This window comes from Lissotriton vulgaris, unplaced genomic scaffold (genome assembly GCF_964263255.1).
Source record: "Lissotriton vulgaris unplaced genomic scaffold, aLisVul1.2 SCAFFOLD_557, whole genome shotgun sequence".
In the NCBI taxonomy this organism is placed as follows: Eukaryota; Metazoa; Chordata; class Amphibia; order Caudata; family Salamandridae; genus Lissotriton; species Lissotriton vulgaris.
In genome coordinates, this window is record NW_028254212.1 from 247,099 (window position 1) to 268,772 (window position 21,674).

Here is a 21,674-nt window from a genome sequence, read left to right on the forward strand (position 1 = left end):
CGGTGCCCGGTGGGAATTCGGGGGTTGTCCAGGAGGGGGGTGAGCGGGGAGGGAAAAGTTGCCAATTTTCTCTTACTTGCAACCACGTCCCACATGCGTAAGATAGTGCGAGTGATAGGAGATTTCTGGAGGTATTTCGGTCGGTCTTGGCGGCGGAGGAACGGGATTTTCCAAAGGGAAGTCTGGGCCATCGCCCTGTCTTGAAATAGCCATCTCTTTTCAGATTCCGGCCTATACCACTCCACCAGATAACAGAGTTGGGAAGCTTGGAAGTACTGCTGGAGATTGGGGATCCCAAGGCCGCCCTCATCGACACCGCGATATGCCAGTTGTTTGTGTAGGCGCGGGCGCTTTCCCCCCCCAGATAAAATGGTGAAAGGCAGTCTGGAGATGTGCGATAGCCCCAGCTGGAGGAGTTACCGGAATGGTCTGGAAGATATACAAAATCCTGGGCAGTGCCGACATTTTCACTGCTGCGACACGGCGCAGCAAAGAGAGCGGTTGTTTAGACCACCGCACGAGGTCAGCTCGAATTCCGGAGGAGAGGGTATCGTAATTGAGGGAAACCATTGATTCCGTGGTGGAGGTGAGCACGATGCCCAAATAAGGGAGTTGTGTTGTCGTCTGCAGACCTCCGCCATATGATGGCGCATCGCCTAGAGCTCGGGCGTTCCTGCCCAGGGGCAAGATCAGCGACTTCCCCCTGTTAATTTTAAAGCCAGATATGGCGCCAAAGGTGTCAATCTCCTCCAAAAAAGCAGGGATAGTGTTCCGGGTTATCGAGGGCGGCAATAATATCGTCGGCGTATAGGCCGATCGTGTGTGGCTCCCCGCCAAAAGTGATGCCGTGAATATTGGGGTTATCGCAAATTTTTTGCGCCAGCAGCTCGACGTAAAGGGCAAATAAAAGGGGTGAGAGTGGGCACCCTTGCCTTGTGCCTCTTTGTATTTCGAAGGGGCTAGAACGGTAGCCGCCCAAGCGGACCTGTGCGGAGGGACGATGGTAACAACTCGCAATCCAGGATTGGAAGGGATCCCCAAGCCGAATGCGGGCTAGTACCCGCTGTAAAAAGTTCCAATCGATGCGGTCAAACGCTTTTTCTGCGTCGATGGCGACAAGAGCTGAGTCCGATTGCTGGAACTGGGCCTTGTCGACCAAATGTAGGATCCGTTTGGTGTTATCGCTACATTGGCGGCTCGGGACAAAGCCTGATTGGTCGGGTTCCAGAATCCCGGGCAGACACGGCCAGAGGCGCGTGGCCAATATTCCAGTGAAAAGCTTCAGGTCTAAATTGAGAAGAGAAATGGGGCAAAATGCCGAGCAGTGTGTGGGATCTTTGCCGGGCTTAGGCAACACCACAATTTCGGCCGTCAGCATACCGGGGGATATGGAACCCGGGCCGGTGAAGGAATTGAAGAGCCGGGTCAGGATAGGAGCAAGTAGTGAGCTGAAGATCTTATAAAAACCGCCCGAAAAGCCGTCAGGCCCCGGAGATTTAAGAGGGCGGAGGCGAGAGATAGCTGCCAGCACCTCCTCCAGGCAGATGGGGGGCCTCCAGGGTATCCACCGTTCCCGGGGAGAGTGCGGTAATCTCCGCTGTCTCCAAATAGCTGTCAATAGCCCCGCTCAGGGCGTTATCAGTGTGGTATAGTGAGGCATAAAAGTCTCTGAATGTTTCCGCGATCTTTGTCTCCCCCTCAACCGCCACACCATTGTCGTCTCGAAGGCCGGAAATCTTCGAGTGTTGTGACTTGGCTTTCAGCGCGCTGGCCAGAAGTCGGCTCGTTTTATTCCCCCCGATGTAGTACAAGTGGCGCAGTCGGAGAGCCGCGAATTCAACCCTGTCGGTATCTAGGCTGGCTAATTGGGCCCTGGCAGCCTTCAATTGTTTCCACACCCGTGGAGCCCCGGTCCGACTGTGAACTCTCTCGAGTTCAGAGACCTGGGCAGAGAGGTCCTCTCGCTTCGCTTTACAAGCCTTAGCCTCTGCTGCCGCTATGGCAATGAGGTCACTACGGACCACCGATTTCAGCTCTCCCCACAGAGCCGTGATTGGCGTCTCCGGTGTGTCGTTAATGGTTAAGTAATCAGTGATACATGAACGGATTTGTTTAGTTACCTCTGGGCGTTGTAACAGAGTCTCGCGTAGTCTCCACGCCCCGGGGGGCGACTAGGGCTAGGAAGCTCGAGCAATATCTCAACGGCATCATGATTGGAGAGGGCGGCAGGGACAATGCTGACGTCAGCGAGGGAAGTGGCCAGGTCGGAGGATCCTAGGAAGTAGTCGAGCCTGGCGTAAGTGCCGTGCACATGGGAGTAGAAAGTGAATTGGGACGCAGTAGGGTGCTTAGTCCTCCACAAATCCACCCAGCCCCGCTCCTGTAACCAAGCCTTACCTGCACAGGAAAGGGCGCCCGTGTCCCCATATCTGTGCCCGGACCTATCCATATGAGTGTCCAACACTAGGTTGGGATCCCCCCCAAGGAGCAAGAGGGGGTCGGGTGACTGAAGCGCCTCTGAAATGGCACCCTTCATAAAGGGCTATTGACCTGTGTTAGGGGCGTAAAAGGAACCAATGGTGAGGTGTTGATCGCCAATGTGAAAGGTGTAGGCCAGGAGTCTGCCCTTAATTTCCCCCACTTTATCCTCTATCCGCCCTCTGAAGTGCCTAGAAATCAGAATGGCCGACCCGCCTTCTTCGATGGGAGTGAGGAGAAAAACTGCTGTGGAAAAGCGCGGGAGCGCATCCTATTCCAATCTTTCGTAAGCAAATGGGTCTCCTGAAGTAGACAAATCCCCGCCCCTGAGTTTCCTAGATCTGAGATCACTGCCCTCCGCTTGATGGGATTGTTCAAGCCCTTCACGTTTAGGGTCAACACTTTCAAGGCAGAATTAGCCATTACAAATCAGGTAAAGGAGAGGTGTTGTATGAGGATGACAGCGCTGCGCTCTGAAACGAGGGTAAAGGGCGACAAGCCCAGAATGTGGAATTCCCTGTGACGCACCGGCTTCCCTCCCTCCCCTTCCACCCCTCCCCGCCCACCCCCCCAAAAAACTCCCGGCCCTCCCTCCATCCCCAACCCCAACAAACCCCCAGTCCCAATGACCAGTCCCCCGCTTCCCTTCACCCGGATCCCAACTTCCCAACTTTGTGGATACAATGTCCCAGTCCTGTCAGTCCAACACAGGTCTGTGGTAACAATACCTATTGGGGTGATGTCCAATGGCGGCCTTCGTGGCCCCCCGCCCGTCCCCTCCTCTTAGTATGCAACAATGCTGTGATACACAGCCCCCCCGCCCCTCCAACCCCCCCCCAGTCAGAGAAGTCAATCAGAGGACGATGTCTCTTTGGCCACTTCTAGAATGGCCGTAGCTCTCTCCTGTGAGATGACGTGGGCTTCAAGCTTGGAGCGTAGGTCCGAGGATCGTCTTCGACCTACCGTTTGCCAGCCTCCCCGGGAGGACCCCTGGGAGGGCCCCACTGGAGATGCGTTGTCTACCATTTCAATGTCCAGTAGTGTGCAGGTGTCCTTGAGGGAACGCAGCTGTTGTAGGGCCCCATTCCATTTGAAGATCAGACGGAACGGGTGTCCCCAGGAGTAGGGGTCCTCTTGTTGACGCAGAAAGTCCGTAGCCACCCTGAATGTCTTCCTCTTCTGGAGAGTGATAGCAGAAAGGTCCTGATACAGGGCGATGGGGTGGCCGCGGTACTGAAGGGGTTGGTTCCGTCGAGCTTCTCGGAGAATCCTTTCTTTGAGCGGGAAATCAGGGAGGAACGCTAAAATATCCGGTGGCGGGGCAAATGAGCGCCTGGGGAGCCCCACTCTGTGTGCCCTGTCTATCCTAATGACAAAGTCGGAGGGTTCTCCCAGTATCTCACGGAAAAGATCTTGTAAATAGCCAGTGACGTCCGTCCCTTCTGCTTTTTGAGGGGCCCCCCGGACACGTATGTTATTACGGCAGGACCGATTTTCTACGTCCTCCGCGTGGGCCTGGAGGTCCACCTGTTGATCTTTGAGCCGTAGGACCTCCTGCTGGAGTTGCTCGACCTCTTCGCTTCTCGTTTGATTGGCTTCCTCAATGGCGGCCACGCGCTCTCCCAGGCCCTCCACATCTCTCCTAAGCTCCCTAACCTCTCCGGCCACCGCTTGCTTCAGGGCTTTGAAGTCGTCTCTAAGGGAGTTAAACAAGGACTCCATGAAAGATTTAGTGATTGGCACATTATCGTCAGCGGGCATCCGTCGTGACTTGGGGACCTCGGGGGAGGGTGGCCCTTTGTCGTGTTTGGCGTTGCCTTTTGCAAGCATCTCTGGAAGCGTGCGTTTACCTTTCTTCCTGAGACCCGCCATACTGTCCGCTGCGCTTCTGTCAGACCGGTGGCCCTGCCCGTCGGGGCCCCTAGGGCAGAATTGTGCGTGTGTGTGTCCCCCAACGCAGTTGTCCCCGATATCGCGGTAGGTGGCAGCGCCGACCAAGGGCAAGGTCTCCGTCCTCCTGATCTCAGTGGCCGGTGATGGGTGGTCCCGGCGTGAAGCGGCCGGTACGAAGATCTGGCTTCCCAGGCCAGAGGGTGTTGGTAGTCAGGCAAGGTTCTATTGTGGTTATAGCCCCAGGGCCCTACCACGAGGAGTCTGTGAGGGGCTGTTTGCGTTCCCCGAGGCAAACGGTCACTGCGTCATGGGCAGGTCCCTCGCTATGGCACGCAAGGCCCCCTAGTTCCACCTTTTTGGTCGCCTGGCGGAGGTTTGTGAGGACCCCTCCACTCTCAGCTCCCTGCCTCGCCTCTCAGTGGCCCTGTCTTCAGGCGCGCGTTCCTCGCCGCCTTCGCTTTGCGGTCTGTGGGCCTAGCTGGGCCCTTCGCCGGGGGCTCGATCGTGCCCTGGACCCTCATTCAGCCCGGTTGCTCCTCCACGCTCCAGCTGACCCTCACGCTGGTATCGTTCTGCTTTACCAATTCTCAGCTCCCAACGCTGCATTGCCCTGCATCCATTTATTTGCTAGCGCTGCACTATCGCTCCATAGCGCTGTACTGCCGATTTAATTTGTACCTCCTGAATAGCGCTGCTCTGCTGATTTAATTATTTTATTGTGCCGCACTGTCGCCTTATTTATTTCATTAGCAGCGCGACGTCGCTGAGGCAGTAACTCTGACTTCTCAGCTGTCTCGTGCGTGTAAGGCTTTCATTACGCTGTGCATTTGCTGGCCCTGGCTGTGCTCGCCTTTGACCCTCCATTTTGTGCATTTGTTTATCCCCTGGTCCGCCCCTCCTCCCGCCACCGCCTCCTCCCAGCTGCTGCCCCTCCCACGCTCCGCCCCCTCCACCATCCATTTATGACCAATGCCCTAACGTGCAGCGTTCACGCGCAGCGTCCGCGCCCAACCCGCGCCGAAGGTGCGCCAAAGGTAAGCCCGTCTACGCCCGTCCGCGCCTGGACCGCGCCCAGCGCCAGACCCCCTGCCCCTCGCGCTGCCCAGCCCGCCCGCATTACCTACGATGCCTCCTCCCTCCTAGCCCTCAACCCCGGTCGAGTCCCCGACTGCGTCCAAGCCGCTCCTGGACACACCCATGGACCTTTCTCCTGCTACTCCTGCAAATTCATCGGCACCGTCGACAACTCCGCTACGATCACACCTCAGATTCCCGACCCCAACCACCTACAATGCATCCTGCTCAACACCCGTTCGGTCCACAGGCACGCCATTGACCTATGGAACCTACTAGACACCATCTCTCCAGACGTCGCCTTCCTAACAGAAACATGGATGAACGCCTCCTCCGCCCCAGACATCACCATCGCCATCCCTGAAGACTATAAGATCACACGCAAGGACCGTACCGGCCACACAGGAGGAGGAATCGCTATCGTCCATAAAAAATCAATCCGCATCTCAACCAGCTCTGACGCCAACCTCGCCAACTCCGAACACCTTCACTTCCAGATCCACATCGATCCCAAGACCACACTCAGAGGCACCCTCCTCTACAGACCACCAGGACCCCGCGCAAAATTCAGTGAAGACATCACGGACTTCATCACTCCACACGCGCTCCCCTCCAAAGATTACATCCTTCTGGGAGACCTCAACTTTCACCTTGAAAAGTTCAACGACCGCAACACCACCACCCTCTTGGACAACCTCGCCAACCTCGGACTGAAACAACTGGTCTCTTCCCCCACCCACATCGCAGGTCACACACTCGACCCCATCTTCACCTCCAGCAATCATGTCTCCTTCAGCCACACTACGGATCTCCTCTGGACTGACCACAGCTGCGTTCACTTCACCTACAACAAGCCAAAACCCATCAACCACCTCCAGCCAACTCTACAAAGAAACTGGAACAAAATCACCATCGACCAGATCTCCTCATCGCTCCTTCTAAACACCCCAGCCCACTCTTCTAACCCAGACCAAGCCGCCGCCAACTTCACCCTATGGTTATCCAACACCGCCGACACCTTAGCACCACTGAAAAAACGTCAAAGCAAACCTGGCAGCAAGAAGGCCTCATGGTTCAACGATGATCTTAAGAAGTCCAAGAAACTCTGCCGCTCCCTTGAAAAGGCCTGGAAAAAAGACCCAACCACTAGCACCAAGGACGCCTTCAAAAACGCCACCCGCACACACCACCAACTAATTCGAAAGGCCAAGAAAACAGCTTTCAAGGATCGACTTGACAACAACGCCCACAACAGCAAGGAACTTTTCAACATCGTCAAGGAATTTACCAATCCCTCGGCCAACTCCAATGACATCACCCCCTCTCAAGCCCTCTGCGACTCCCTAGCCTCATTCTTCCACAACAAAATTGCAGACATCCACAACAGCTTCGACAACCAACCCGGTGACCAACCCACCCAACCATATGCTGAACATTCTCCCCCCCTGAACACCCTCAACGACTGGAACACAATCTCCACTGAAGACACCATTCGCCTGATGAACTCCATCCACTCAGGATCTCCCACAGACCCATGTCCTCACCACATCTTCAACAAAGCAGACTCCATCATAGCACCGTACCTCCGAGATGTCATCAACTGCTCCTTCAACTCCGCCACCTTCCCGGAAAGCTGGAAACACGCTGAACTCACCGCCCTTCTGAAAAAACCCACAGCGGACCCCACCGAACTCAAAAATTACCGCCCCATTTCGCTCCTTCCATTCCCGGCCAAAGTCATCGAAAAAGCTGTCAACAACCAGCTCGCCACTTTCCTCGAAGCCAACAAATCCCTCGACTCCTCACAATCTGGCTTCCGAGCAAAACACAGCACTGAGACCGCCCTCATCGCAGCAACAGACGACATTCGAACTCTACTGGACAATGGAGACACAGTCGCCCTCATCCTCCTCGACCTCTCTGCAGCCTTCGACACAGTCTGCCACAGCACCCTTTTACAACGCCTCAGAAACATCGGAATACAAGGAAAAGCACTTGAATGGATCACCTCGTTCCTCACCGGAAGAACCCAGAGAGTCCGCCTTCCACCATTCAAGTCAGAGGCCACTGAAGTCATCTGTGGCGTACCACAAGGATCCTCACTCAGTCCCACCCTCTTCAATGTATACATGAGCCCCCTCGCGGCCATCGCCCGCCAACACAACCTCAACATCATCTCCTACGCGGATGACACTCAACTGATCCTTTCTCTCACCAATGACCCCAGCACCGCCAAAACTAACCTACACGAAGGAATGAAAGAAGTTGCCGAATGGATGAAACACAGCCGTCTGAAACTGAACTCAGATAAAACAGAAGTCATCATCTTAGGTACATCCCCCTCTGCATGGGACGACTCTTGGTGGCCGGAAGCCCTTGAAAAAGCACCCATCCCGACAGACCACGCACGGAACCTAGGCGTTATCCTGGATTCTTCACTCTCAATGAACAGACAAGTCAACGCCGTATCCTCATCCTGCTTCAACATTCTCCGCATGCTCAAAAAAACATTTCGCTGGATCCCCACCGAAACCAGAAAAACAGTCGCTCTGGTCACGAGCCGACTGGACTACGGAAACACCCTCTACGCAGGTACTACCGCTAAACTCCAGAAGAAACTCCAACGAATCCAAAACGCCTCAGCCAGGATCATATTAGACATCCCGCGCAACGAACACATCTCTGGCCACCTGAAAGACCTCCACTGGCTACCCGTCAATAAGAGGATCACTTTCCGACTGCTAACCCACGCACACAAATCACTCTACGACATCGGGCCAGAATGCCTCAACTCACGACTGTCCTTCTACACCCCCTCCCGCCAACTACGTTCTTCCAGCCAAGCCTTCGCCACTGTACCTCGCATCAACAAGACCACCATGGGAGGCAGATCCTTCTCACACCTGGCGGCTAAAACATGGAACTCACTCCCCACTTACCTTCGCCTCACCCAGAACCACCTAGCATTCAGAAAGCAACTCAAAACGTGGATATTTGACAAGTAATCCTCCTCCCCTCCCTAAGCGCCTTGAGACCCTATGGGTATGTAGTGCGCTATATAAATTCTTTGACTTTGACTTTGACTTTTGACTTTCCGCTCCCACGAGCCTGAGCTGTCCTCCTCACCTCCGTGTGGGCTTGAGCCGGTTGCCTCCTCGGGTCTCCCAGGAGCCGCCAGGGGTCCCGCGTAGTGCCGGCTCGGTGAAGGTCTTCCGCCGCGGTTCCCGCAGAGGCCCGGAGCCGGGGCCTCGAGTGCTGCTCCTCCCGGCGGGCTCTGCCTCCCACCGCCGGGGGTGACGCGTCGGCGGGTGCTCTCTCTTTCGCCGCTGTCGCGGGTCCCCGGCCTCAAGCAGGTGGGCCGGGAGCACGGCCGGCGATGTGCCGTGGGTGGGCTCGGTCGGCAGCAGGGAGCCCGGCCGGCCGCTGTTACTCGGCGGAGTCAGCCGCCATTACGATTGCCCTCGTCAGCGAGTGTCCCACCGCTTGGAGGAAGCCCGGAGATCGCGCTGGTCAGGACCTGGGCTCAGCGGAGCAGTTGTAGGGTTCCCCCCGCAAGGCTGACAGATTGTGTGGTGCTGGGGGGTGGATTAAACCGCAATATAAAGGGCGGCAATGGGGATCGGGACGGGGAGCCACAGAAATCGCCGTCCGTTCAAGCCGCCATCTTGGCCACGCCCTACATATGTGTTTTTAAATATTGTTTTACAGCCCTGATGAAGTTCTTCGTATAGAATGAAACGTGTTGGCTGTTTGGTGTACAATTGTCAATATTGTAAAGAAGAATAAAGAACTCTTATTTTTCTCAACATTGGGCGGACATTCGTATATTTACTTCTTTATGGACTTCTTATGTTAGGTGGTGCAACCTACAGTTGGTAAAGTGTATTTGGGTTGTTCTAACCGCCCCAGAGGAACGGCAGGGGCAGGGGAGTTGCACACATTGTGAGCATAAGGCTCAGTTTTCAGTTCAAACTATTGAGGAGATTGTATAAGGAGTGAGTTGCATCACAAAACCAAGGGAGTTTTTATATAGGTTGGCCGTTCTCTTGTTACTTTGAACATTTTGCCTTGATTTTCTCGTTTTAAAATGTTTCTGCTCTTTTTTCAACCCCCTTGCAGACACTGGATCGCAGAACATCAACATTCAGAATGTGGAGAGCGCAGGCTTCAGAAAGGGATGGAAAAGTCCCAAATTCACCTGAAGGTCTAAGAGCAACACTTGCAGCCTTTCCAAGTCATAACTTCTCTGCTGCAAGACCACGACCTGAAGATCTCCACAGGCCTGGAGGTGCCAACAACCTGGGTTCCCAGATCTGTGAATGGACCGCCCAGGAAGAGTTTGGAAAGCTACCAATGCCAGACACTCAAGAAAGCATCCTCATAAATGCTTTGGAGAAGGATGTGAACAACTACAGCACAACTGTAAGCAGGACTCGCACCCCCCCTAACATGACCTCCAATGCGGACAGTGGTCCTAATCCAGAGTCCCATGTGGGGCACCCTCCCACTCTGGTAGTGTTGGCCATGCTAGAGCGGCTGGAAGCCAAACTCGATAACTTGCACAATTCAGTGGGAGAGGTCCCTTCTCGAGTTGCACATCTTATGGAAAAGATCTGGGTAGAAAAGGGTCGAGATTTCCTAGAAGGCGGTGCAGTGTCTTTGGAGGCAGTGAGTCCAGCAGGCGTCAGAGATTGTAGCTTCCCCAGGTCCCTTCCAACTGCTCGTCCAGCGAGCCCAGGGGTGCCTAGCCCAAGTCTACAAGTCTTTCCTGATAGTCATGACCCAATGCGGGTCCCCGGCTTACCATCAAGTGAGCCGGAGTTAGATGAACCCTTGAAGGAAGAGCCATTGTCTGTTGATAGTTGGGACCCACAAGACAGCCATTTCATGAAACCACCATCTCCAGGGGTGCATGACTCGCAGAAGGACCAACATACAGGGCCCATGCTTCAGACTCGGCTGGACCAGCAGAAGGAACTGTACCTACAACCAGGACTGCTGGGGGGGCAAGACCTCGACATGCATCTAGTTCTTCCAGCTGGACAGGGACTGCAGCGGGACCCATGCAAGGAACCAGGGCATGAACCACAGCAGCACCTCAGCTTCCAACGAGTGCTTCCATCTGGACAGGGACTACAGCGGGACCCATGCATGGAACCAGGGCATGAACCACAGCAGCACCACAGCTTGCAACGAGTGCTTCCAGATGGACATGGACTGCAGCGGGACCCATGCAAGGAACCAGGGCATGAACCACAGCAGCACCACAGCTTGCATCTAGTGCTTCCATCTGGACAGGGACTACAGCGGGGCCCATGCAAGGAACCAGGGCATGAACCACAGCAGCATCACAGCTTCCAACGAGTGCTTCCAGCTGGACAGGGACTGCAGCGGGACCCATGCAAGGAACCAGGGCATGAACCACAGCAGCACCACAGCTTGCAACAAGTGCTTCCATCTGGACAGGGACTACAGCGGGGCCCATGCAAGGAACCAGGGCATGAACCACAGCAGCACCACAGCTTGCATCTAGTGCTTCCCGATGGGAAGGAACCAGGTGAACACCTAAAGCCAGACCCATTGCCCGTTGGTGGGCGTGGCTCAGAGTGGAACCAGCGCACGCAGCCGGTGCGTCCTGATGTACATGAGGCAGACGTGGATTACAAGGTAGTGTCACCATGTACTGATGCCCACAGTACATCCGCGCCCACATCATGCCTCGGACGGGACACTCTCCGTGCAGGTGGGACGGCTCTCACAGGCGCATTGGCGAGGAGAAGTCTGGAATCGGTTCTACTACCAGCCATGCCAGGTATTTGTTTCACAGTCTGTGTTTACGCAGAAGGGTACATGGCTGTGTGGTGGTGGTTTGTTGGTTAATGTGCACATTTCAAGATCTGTAGGTGTAAGGCATGGGCTGCGGGTGCTGGGACGGGCAATGGCACCCTACAAGAACCTCTGCGTACAAGACGGAGCCTGTGTGATGTGGTGTGTGGGACATTATGTCCAGTGCAAGGGCCCTGGAAACTAAGAAGGGGCTGTGGTTGTGGAGTGGTTTCGGGCATTGTGCACTGTACAAGAAGGTCTGAAACCAGAAAATGTCTCTGTTCTAGGTTTGAGGAGAGTTGAATATCAATCAATCAATCAATCAAAGCATTTGTATAGCGCGCTACTCACCCGGAGGGTCTCAAGGCGCTTGTGGAGGGGGGGCCTGCTACTGCTCGAACAGCCAGGTCTTGAGTTGCTTCCTGAAGGCGAGGTGGCCTTGGGTCAGGCGGAGGTGGGTGGGGAGGGAGTTCCACGTCTTGGCGGCCAGGTAGGAGAAGGATCTTCCTCCTGTTGTGGCTCTTCGGATACGGGGACGGCGGCGAGGGCACGGCTGGTCGATCGAAGCTGGCGGGTGGGAGTGTAGAAGTTGAGGCGGTCGTTGAGGTATCCTGAAAATCTGTTCATTATAATAACATCTTTATGTGGCACTTTGTACAGTACTTCTACTGGTTCTAAGTGCTATAAATAAGGTGTGTTTCTAAAACTTAAATTAATGGCACTCAGTTTGCCACCCTTGAAAGGATGAAAGCATGAGTTGGCCTTACTCGTGACCTGCAGATCACGGTATTTGTCAGCACTGAGCGTTTAACGCCTGTAGCCCTCTGGTATGTGATGGGGACTGGAGTTAAGATCTGTTCCCACCTCTCCTGTCGACAGGTTCACTGGCTCTTTCATGGCGGCTGGAGACTGGGCGTGGGAGGTGGCAGTGGTGGAGTTCCCATTCGTGATGTATGCTCATGGGTAAGGCTGGCACCAGTGTGCAGTCTATGTGAGAAAGAATGAAAATGAAGAGCATGTGTGGTCTAATTTGGAGGGGTCTTTCCAGAGTACATGCTGTTTTTATTCACCAGAAAATATAAAGTCATTTATTTTACCACCTTTAGGCAAAGTGTGGGCACGTTATTTCACACCGCTCATGGGCACTGCGCCAGATTTTAATATTTTGTACATGTATCTTGGGGCCTTTTTATCAAATTCTACTATTTTCACCGAACATATTTAGAAAATTTTGCTGCAGAATAAAAAGTTGGCCCCGTTTATAAAAAATATCTTGGTGGTGTGGGCATGACAATAATGAAACTGTTCTGGTTTCCATTAAAGTTGATTTACCACCTTTGTGATCGGGGCACTGAGTTGGGACGGCGCATGCATGGCCGTTTAATGCACTAGTGGCCCCACAGCAAAAAGGCACAGTGAAGAGATATTGTAGCCACAGCGGCCCCACAGCAAAAAAGGCGCAGAGGAGAGATATTGTAGCCACAGTCGCCCGGTGTAAAACAGCCAAAGACCACAAAGGACTCACTCAGTCCATTCAGACTCCCAAAGCAAGAAATAAGTTTCCAAAAGAAATCAAAGGTAATCAACTTCATCAGCCTTTCAGAAGAAACACAGGGATAAAAATGTTTCTAGCTGACGCGTCAAGAATTTTTAATTCTATTAAGGAATCGGAGGCGAGGATTATGGTTCTCTTTCTTTACTGAAAAACACAGCAGCCAATAAAACTTTAAATAGCATAACCCGAAAGGACTGCCACGCCACGCCATGCTATGCACCAATCATGTAACCCCCAAAGGTATAAATGTCCTGAACACTAATCTTCTTCCTCCTTCTTTACAAAACATCAAAATGTTCATATTGAAAATTGTAATTTCACGCAATGTTATGTATAATGATGTTGGGTTTCTTACCGCCCGTAATAATGTTTGAAGTATATCCAGTGAGTGGTATATTACGGCTTATATTCTCTTATATTTTCAGGAGATCATAGAAAGCCGTAACATACCACTCACTGGATATACTTCAAACATTATTACAGGCGGGAAGAAACCCAACATCATTATACAGAACAATGCATGAAATCACAATTTCCATTATGAACAATCCATATCACATATTGAATATCAATGTTTCTAGGGTGGGATAATCCTCGCCTCCGTGTCCTTAATAGAATTGAAAATTCTTGACGCGTCAGCTAGAATTCTTTTAATTCTATGGCAGTCCACGGAGGCTTCGGATTATGCTAGTTCAAAGTTACTCCCCCACTGTAGATGCCACATCAACAAATGGCTAATGATAAAATGTCTTAAAAGTAGAATCGGAAGACCAATCTGCCGCAGTCATAATGTCCTCTAATCGAGAACTTTCAGCAAAAGCTTTAGAAGCTGTAGCTCCTCTCACCGAATGGGCTCCCAAAGCCAAAGTGTCAATACCTGCCAGACCTAATAACCTAGTGACCCACCCGGCTAAGGTTGCTGCAGTGACTGGGCGAAAAGGTCTCTATAAGGAATTCAACAACTGTCCTGAAACTTCATTTCTAAACTCTCGAGTACAATTCTCATAGCATTTTAAACATTGTACAACACACAGTTTACTATGGAGAGGAAACGCAGGATAAGAAGCACACTTAGAGTTTGTTTTTTGAGATTGTAAATTAGACCCCCGATGGAGTGAAAACCCTACCTGCTAAGTTCAGTGCTCGCACGTCAAATACTCCTCTGCATGAAACTAAACATAACAAAAGTGTCAGTTTCGCCGACTGTTGCTTATGCGACAAACCATCATTTGCGAGCCAATTCCCGAGAAAACACAGAACTACGTCTACATCCCAGAGTTGTGAATATTGCGGTTTTGGAGGATTCCCCAATCTGATGCCTCTCACTATCTTACATACCAAAGGATGCTACGCCACCGTCCTACCGTCCACATGAAGATGACCGGCTGAGATGGCGGACCTTAAATTATTAACTGTCTGATAGGCCAAACCTTTAGTCGCCATCTCCGACAGGAAATTAACTTTCATATGAATTTCGGAACCCACGGGATCCCCTGTCGTTCAGAACACCAACCAACCCACTTACGCCAAGCTAATTCATATTGTTTATGCGTAGAGGGCGCCCAAGATTGAGACAGGAAAATCGTTACTTCCCGCGAAACTCCCAGCATTTACCAACGTCTCCTGAAAGATTCCATGCCATGATGGACAATTGTTCCTGAACCACTAATGAATACGGTTGACCCAGAGGGTTCGTCAATATCTCTGCATATATAGCAGACTTTTTGGAGGAGTACAACACCAGGTCAGCGCTGCTGGGAACCAAGCTAGTGCTCTCCAACACGGAGATATCAACAACACCTCACCTTCCAGCCCACAGATCTGCACCAATACTCTCTGGATACTGACAAACGGAGGAAATGCATACAGCATATCCGTCATCCACGATTGAAGAAATGTATCTGAGTTGATCGCCAGAGGATCTTTTCGCCAACTATAACACTGAGGCAATTGCGTCTTCAGTCTGGACGCAAACAGATCTATCGAACAAGGGCCCCACTTGTTGTTTAGCTGTTGGAATACCCTGGGATGAAGTTTCCAATCACTGGAGTCTCGAAGGAAACGTGAGTTCCAATCCGCCAACACATTTCAGGTGCCCAGAATGTACTCCGCTGTCACCGAGGTGTGATGAGGGAGGCAGTAGTGCCAAAATTCTATGGCCATTTCCACTAAAAGACAAGAACCTCGTGCCAACTAGACGATTGATGTATCTCACTGCTGAGAAATGTCCATCCGCAGGAGAATACAGCAACTCTCCTTCTGTGGAGAAAGTTTGCTGACCGCAAACAAACCTGCCAAAAGCTCTAGACAATTTATATGGAGTTTCAATTCCTCCGCGGACCATCTGCCCCTCATCTCCACTGAAGTGCTGCGGGCTCTGCAGCCCCATCTGCTGGCATCTGATTCTATCACTACTTCTGGGACTGATGCAAATATGGCCTTGCCATTCCATGTGTCCATGTGCTCCAACCACCAAGAGACATCTGTCTTGGCCTCCTCGGAAAGCAGAATCTGGTCCGCATACCGTACAGGGGTCTCCAACCTGTAGCTCGTAAGCTACTGTAGCTCTTGAACTAACTCTGAGTAGCTCACCTGTGTGCAGCCCAGCTTATTAAATTAGAAAGAGTTTGCTTAGTTGAATGAATATACATATAAAGAAATTGAAATTATACTGCATTAATAATATTAGTAGCTGTTAATGTGTTTTATTGAACATAAGTAGCTCTCAGTACAGAAAAGGTTGGAGACCCCTACGCCCAGGCCTTTGTGTAAATAAATAATTATCAACCTCTGGAGAGCCGTGTAGTGAAGGGGACCCCGGGAAGATAGCTTGAATCGATGAGGCTAACCGGCCTACTAACCGGGCTAACGTCCTCAAGGATATAGTCGGAGTAGCAAGTGCTCTCCTCAACTCCTTCTTGATCGCTATTCTTTTCTTCAGTGGGAGCAATAACTGTGCCACTATTGAGTTCACCTGGAACCCCAAAAACTCAGTCGATTGTGCCGGAGTCAGAATGGAGTTGTCTGAATTGATGACGAACCCCAAATCTTGTAAGAGTTGAGTCGTCCGTGCTAGATGTCAAAGAACTGTATTCCCATTCTGTGCCATAATAAGGATGTGATCTAAATAAATGATGAGTTTCACACCTCTCTCCCTCAAGAATTGAACCACTGGTTTGAGGACTTTGGTGAAACATCAAGGGGCAGATGAAAGTCCGAACGGCATGGCAGAAAACTAGTACCATTTGGTTCACCATTGGAATTGAAGAAACCTCTGATGTGGAGAGAAAATAGGCACCGCTAGATACGCATCTTTTAAATCGAGACGCACATCCAGTCTTTTTCTAAGAGCAAATCTCAAAGTAAATGTATGCCCTTTAGCTGCTATTGCGGAACAAGCTGGGCTCACGGTGTATTCTTATGCCGATGATACCCAGCTTATTTTTCACTTTCGACCAAATCGAACAACAACACCTCTTTGCTGAGATCCGGATTGTTAAACATCGCAGATTGAATGCATAACAACAAACTAAAACTAAATGGTGGTAAAACTGAGCTCCTTCTTTTCGGCAAAAATAAAACCCTCTGGGGCCCTCAGCATTGGCCTTCTCAGATGGGGCCACTCCCGACTCCTGTACAATCTGTCCGGAATCTTGGATTTATGGTTGATGACCAACTAACCATGAGGCAACAAGCTGGTAAGGTAGCCTCGGTTTGCTTTGTCATCCTGAAATGGCTGAAAAAAATCCTGTGGATGCTTCCTTTGCCCACTCAAAGAACGGTAGTTCAAGCTCTTATAACATCTAGACTGGACTACGGTAACGTTCTGTACCTGGGAGTGCTCAAGGAAGTGCTACACAGGTCACAGGTGGTACAAAACGCTGCCGCCAGAATGCTTTGCAATCTTCATACAAGAACATCTGCCTGAGCCGCATTACGTGATCTCCACTGGCTGAAAATTGAGAATCGCGTTAAGTTTAAAACTCTATGCTATATGCACAGGATTAACGCTGGAGTAGCGCCTCACTATCTTCAGGCCTTAGTGCATCAATACCGACCTACACGCTCCCTTCGATCCGCTAATCAGCACAATTTTCAAATCCGGAGGATTAAAAGAACCAGAATGGGTGGACGCTCATTTTCCCATCTGGCTCCAGTACTTTGGAATTCTATGCCTTTTTTGCTTCGCATTGAGCCACAGCATCAGAAGTTCCGCAAGGACTTAAAAACTTGGCTTTTTAATCAATAGTTTCTCCATCTGCACTGAGCTGTCTGTTTTTTTCATCTTTTGCGTTCCTAGCGCCGGGAAAACTTCGGGTAGCTGTTGCGCTGAATACATTTAATTATTAATAATAATAATAATGCCCTCCATCTTGAAGTAGCGATACACTACTGAAGAGTTGAACACCTTGAGGTTTAAAACTAATCTGAACCCCTGATCCGTCTTTGAAACTAAGAATACGGTGCTGATGTAACTGTGATTGTGAGGGGCTGTCTCTACAATTGCCCCTTTTTTCATCAGGTACGCCACTTCGTTGTCTATGAAAGACATTTCTGCACTGGAAAAAAGTAGAGGTTGGTGTCTGTTGTGGGGCTGCATAAAACATTCGACCTGTAAACCCTGTACTGTCTGAAGTACCCACGGGTCGCTCGTCACCTGTGTAGAAACAAGGCAATCCGGCCTCCCACTGTGACGTCCACACTGAATCCGGTTTACCTGAACAGGTGGCGTCTCTGCTGTTATTCTGTCCTCAATACCCTCCCTTGTGCTGCCTGCCTCTGCCACCACAGTTTCGAGTGGGGTAGAGGCTGGATCGCTGGGCTCCGCCACGTCCTCTTTGGTCAAAGCTTCTGGATGTCTGATTGAATCCACGGCCGGTCACTCGACACCTGAAGCGTCCGACCCTGGTAAAAACCTTCTTGATGTTACTTTGGGCTTTGTCTAGTGCCGTGAATGTCGCCACATATTTCACCAACTCTTTTACAAATTTGTCACCAAATTGTAGCTCATCTCCAGGGTACCAGCTTCCGTCGTAGCCATGTCCACAAATTGTGGGTCAATTCGCATTAGGAATGACAGTCTCCTATCAGTTGATAAAGCGCAATTTGGATTGCGAAGAAAACAGAGTGCTCTCTGCCCCCTTTCTAGCATCTCTGTTGCATCTATTGGGGTGTTGGAATCTTTAGCCTGAACAGTTGAATCAAGGATCTTAGTGAGAGGTCCAGGCATATCCAGTGGGACAAAACCTCAAGGCTTTTAGTCAGGAAAGAACAATGGGTGCACAACCTCAAGTAGACACACTGATAGGGTATAGCAAGTGGAGTGGTGCACCTGGGGCTTCGAACTGCATATGTGCAGCCAACAAGTCAGGTGCGACTCGCTGCTGGAGTAGAATGCCCGATACCGGTGTGCAAGCAACCGTCGCAGTGTATTAATCCTGGATGTGTTCCCGGTCAACCGTCACATATGCAGTTCGAAGCCCCCGAAAGGTTGAAGACATATAGTTTTCCACGACTCGTACACATACTCTTTAAGAAGTACTGATTGGATTCCTACGCTACGTTTAACAAGAGACCATCATCATACACAAGGGTCAACAGCCCTGATACCGATATCCGTTCACCTATGGTCAAGGGCCCGGCTGGGTCGGAATTATCACCAGCAGAGCGACCTTCTGGTATTTACACAGCCATACTAAGCCCTGAGGATTCGCAATAGCGATGAAACAGGTGTCGGCTGGCTGTTACACTAAATAAAGGACTCCATCGACTACTCTTCCTCTGGAGATTCCCACATTCCTCTGTTACTTTTGCATACTGTTTATTGTTGTCTACAATTTACTGAATTTATGTTTTACTTTTGAGTGCATTGGGAATACTTGTTAGTCAGGTATATCCAGTGGTTTATCCTGGCACCCTCTCCATGCCGTCTAGCCATTTTTTTTGGTTCTTTAGCAGCTTTTTCATAAACGTAGCCCTATTAGGATCCAACTCTAGCGTGTCTGCCACTTTGCCCAATAAGGATGGTCTAGGGTATTCTGACCTCAATGTAGCGCGCACCTCGCCCTCAGATCCCTGTCAGAGGTTTTCCTGTACATGGTATGCTACCTCAACACCCGGTACCCATTCGGTAGACCTTGGGTGGTAATGTTTCTGGGGTCGAACAGCAGGTTTTTATTAGGTGGGCCACTACTCACATTGTGAGTTTTGGGCTTTCTTTTGTTTGCTTTTTAGGCTTTTCTCTGTCCTGTCCTGCTCAGAGTCAGAGGTGTCCAGGGCGGCAGGAGGAGACTCCTCCGCCTCCCCTGGGTTCAATAGAGCTGAAATTCGAGAAGGGAGGGACCCGCCATAGCCATGGTCTTTACTGACATTAGGCGCCACCAGGGAAAAGACTTCAGCTGAAGAGTGAAATGATGGCTCGCCCAGAGATGCCTTAAATTTGCGCTTTCCATAGTTCTCCAGGGGCTTAGTAAATGGTTGTAAAGCTTCGACCAGCGCCCTGTTCACAGACCCCTGGACGTGGGTATCCAGGGCTTCCACCAACTGCTCCTCCATCTGTTGCTCATAGGACACCTCCTCAAATTCCACGTAGTCCTTATAATCTGCCCACTGGTCAACCGCCTGGGGGTAGTACGCCATCGTGCTATTGAAGGTGTGGAGAAGGTTCCAGAGGGGGGGACCCAGTGGTGACAAAGGCCCTACAATCCCTCCCTAACCTGAGTATAAGTTATTCTAGGCCCAAAGCCTATCTCTTTTATATGCAATATATTTGCCAAAACTCTGTATCCCAACTAACTAGGAGACTAACTAACTAGGAAAAACTATTTTCTTTAAGTGTGGAGGGAGCCACCCCTTCATTCCTTCTAGGGCGGTGCCCTGCAACGCTTATCCCCCCCGTCGGGCGTTCACTGAGGACCGGGGATTGAGCTGTCCTTAGACGCGTATGCGCGCTCAGCCGATAGGTAATAAAAACCTGATACGGCTGTTTGCGCATGCACGAATCCAGTGGCAATGAAAAGGGGACTGCTCCCCGAGCGGCCAGAGCGCGTCTGTCCTGCTCCACTCAAGCCACCAGTAAATATATATCGTCAACAATACAGCAATTTACTTGTAACGCGGATTGATCGTGACCATTAAAACACAGTATACATTTGAAATAAATCGCATAGTAACCACATATCACTCTAAATATAATAAAATGAATGCACTTAACTCGCTGCTGCAGCAGCAAAGAAAGAGAAAGAAGATTAGTGTCAGGACATTTATACCTTTGGGGGGACCTGATTGGTGCATACTATGGCGGGGCATTCCTTCCGGGCTATGCTATTTAAAGTTTGATTGGCTGCGGTGTTTTTTCAGTAAAGAAAGAGAAGCATAATCCGAAGCCGCCGTGGACTGCCATAGAATTAGGTTCAACAGAACTGTAACTTTTATTCATTTATAGTAGTGGGTATTTGTTTTTTGTTTTTTACGCCTGCTGCACGCTCTGCTTTCCCAGAACCCCCTTTGAAATCAGATGCATTAATCCCGGCAGGGAGTCCGACAAAATATGTCAGGAAAAGTAAATAAAATCACTTCATTATTCTAGACAAACCCAACGCTTGGCTAATGGAACTGGATGAAGGTGGACAACACACCAACCACAAAGCGGTGGCAAGAGAGCAGTGCCCCCTTTACCCCATGCCCAACCACTGCCCTCCCTCGGACACAGTCTCAGAAGGGGCTCATGTGCCACCACTAAACCAACTGGGCTCTCTGCAGGACCTCCAGGCACTGCAAGCATAGTGCATTGCATAACAAGCAACAACAATGGCCGAACAGCAACAACAACGCTACGCAGCAACAATAATAAAACAAGCAGTGGCAAAGGCATCATTTTGGCTTTTGTGTAGCGAACAGGATTGCAAACACAGATCAAACACTGCACACGTTTCTCACGTGTAGGACATGTGTGGCATGGGCAGTAGCATAGGTATGTGTGGCATAGGCAGTAGCATTGGCATGGGCAGTAGCATAGACATGGGTGGCATGTGGCAGTAGCATAGGCATGGGTAGTAGCATAGTCATGGGGGGCATGGGCAGTAGCATAGGTATGTGCGGGATGGGCAGAGGCATAGGCACAGGTGGCATGGCAGTAGCATAGGTATGTGTGGGATTGACAGTAGCATAGGTATACGTGCCATGGGCAGTAGCATAGGTATGTGCGGGATGGGCAGTAGCATAGGCATGTGTCTGATGGGCAGTAGCATAGGCATGTGTGCCATGGGCAGTAGCATAGGCACGGGCAGTAGCATAGGTATGTGTGTGATGGGCAGCAGCATAAACAAGGGTGGCCTGGGCAGTAGCATAGGCACGTACCATGGGCAGTAGCATAGGCACTGGTGGCATGGGCAGTAGCATAGGCACGAGTGGCATGGGCAGGAGCATAGGCACGGGTGGCATGGGCAAGAGCATAGGTATGTGTGGGATGGGCAGTAGCATAGGCACGTGCCATGGGCAGTAGCATAGGCACTGGTGGCATGGGCAGCAGCATAGGCACTGGTGGCATGGGCAGTAGCATAGGCACTGGTGGCACGGGCAGTGGCATAGGCAAGGGTGGCATGGGCAGGAGCATAGGCACTGGTGGCATGGGCAGTAGCACAGGCACGGGTGGCATGGGCAGCAGCACAGGCACTGGTGGCATGGGCAGTAGCACAGGCACTGGTGGCATGGGCAGCAGCATAGGCATGGGTGGCATGGGCAGGAGCATAGGCACGGGTGGCATGGGCAGGAGCATAGGTATGTGGGGAATGGGCAGTAGCATAGGTACTGGTGGCACAGGCAGTAGCATAGGCACTGTTGGCATGGG

General features: G+C 51.3%; 1 protein-coding gene across 2 annotated transcripts in view; it reads left to right on the forward strand.

Moving 5' to 3' along the window:
- The window catches only part of LOC147659629 (uncharacterized), a 72,182-nt gene that overhangs the window by 39,848 nt on the left and 10,660 nt on the right, over positions 1-21,674 (forward strand). For both annotated transcript variants that reach the window (XM_086951586.1, XM_086951587.1), the window contains exon 2: positions 9,565-11,257. In XM_086951586.1, the coding sequence (XP_086807712.1) occupies positions 9,595-11,257 (1,663 nt within the window). In that variant the 5' untranslated portion in view covers positions 9,565-9,594. The remainder of the gene's footprint in view (positions 1-9,564; positions 11,258-21,674) is intronic.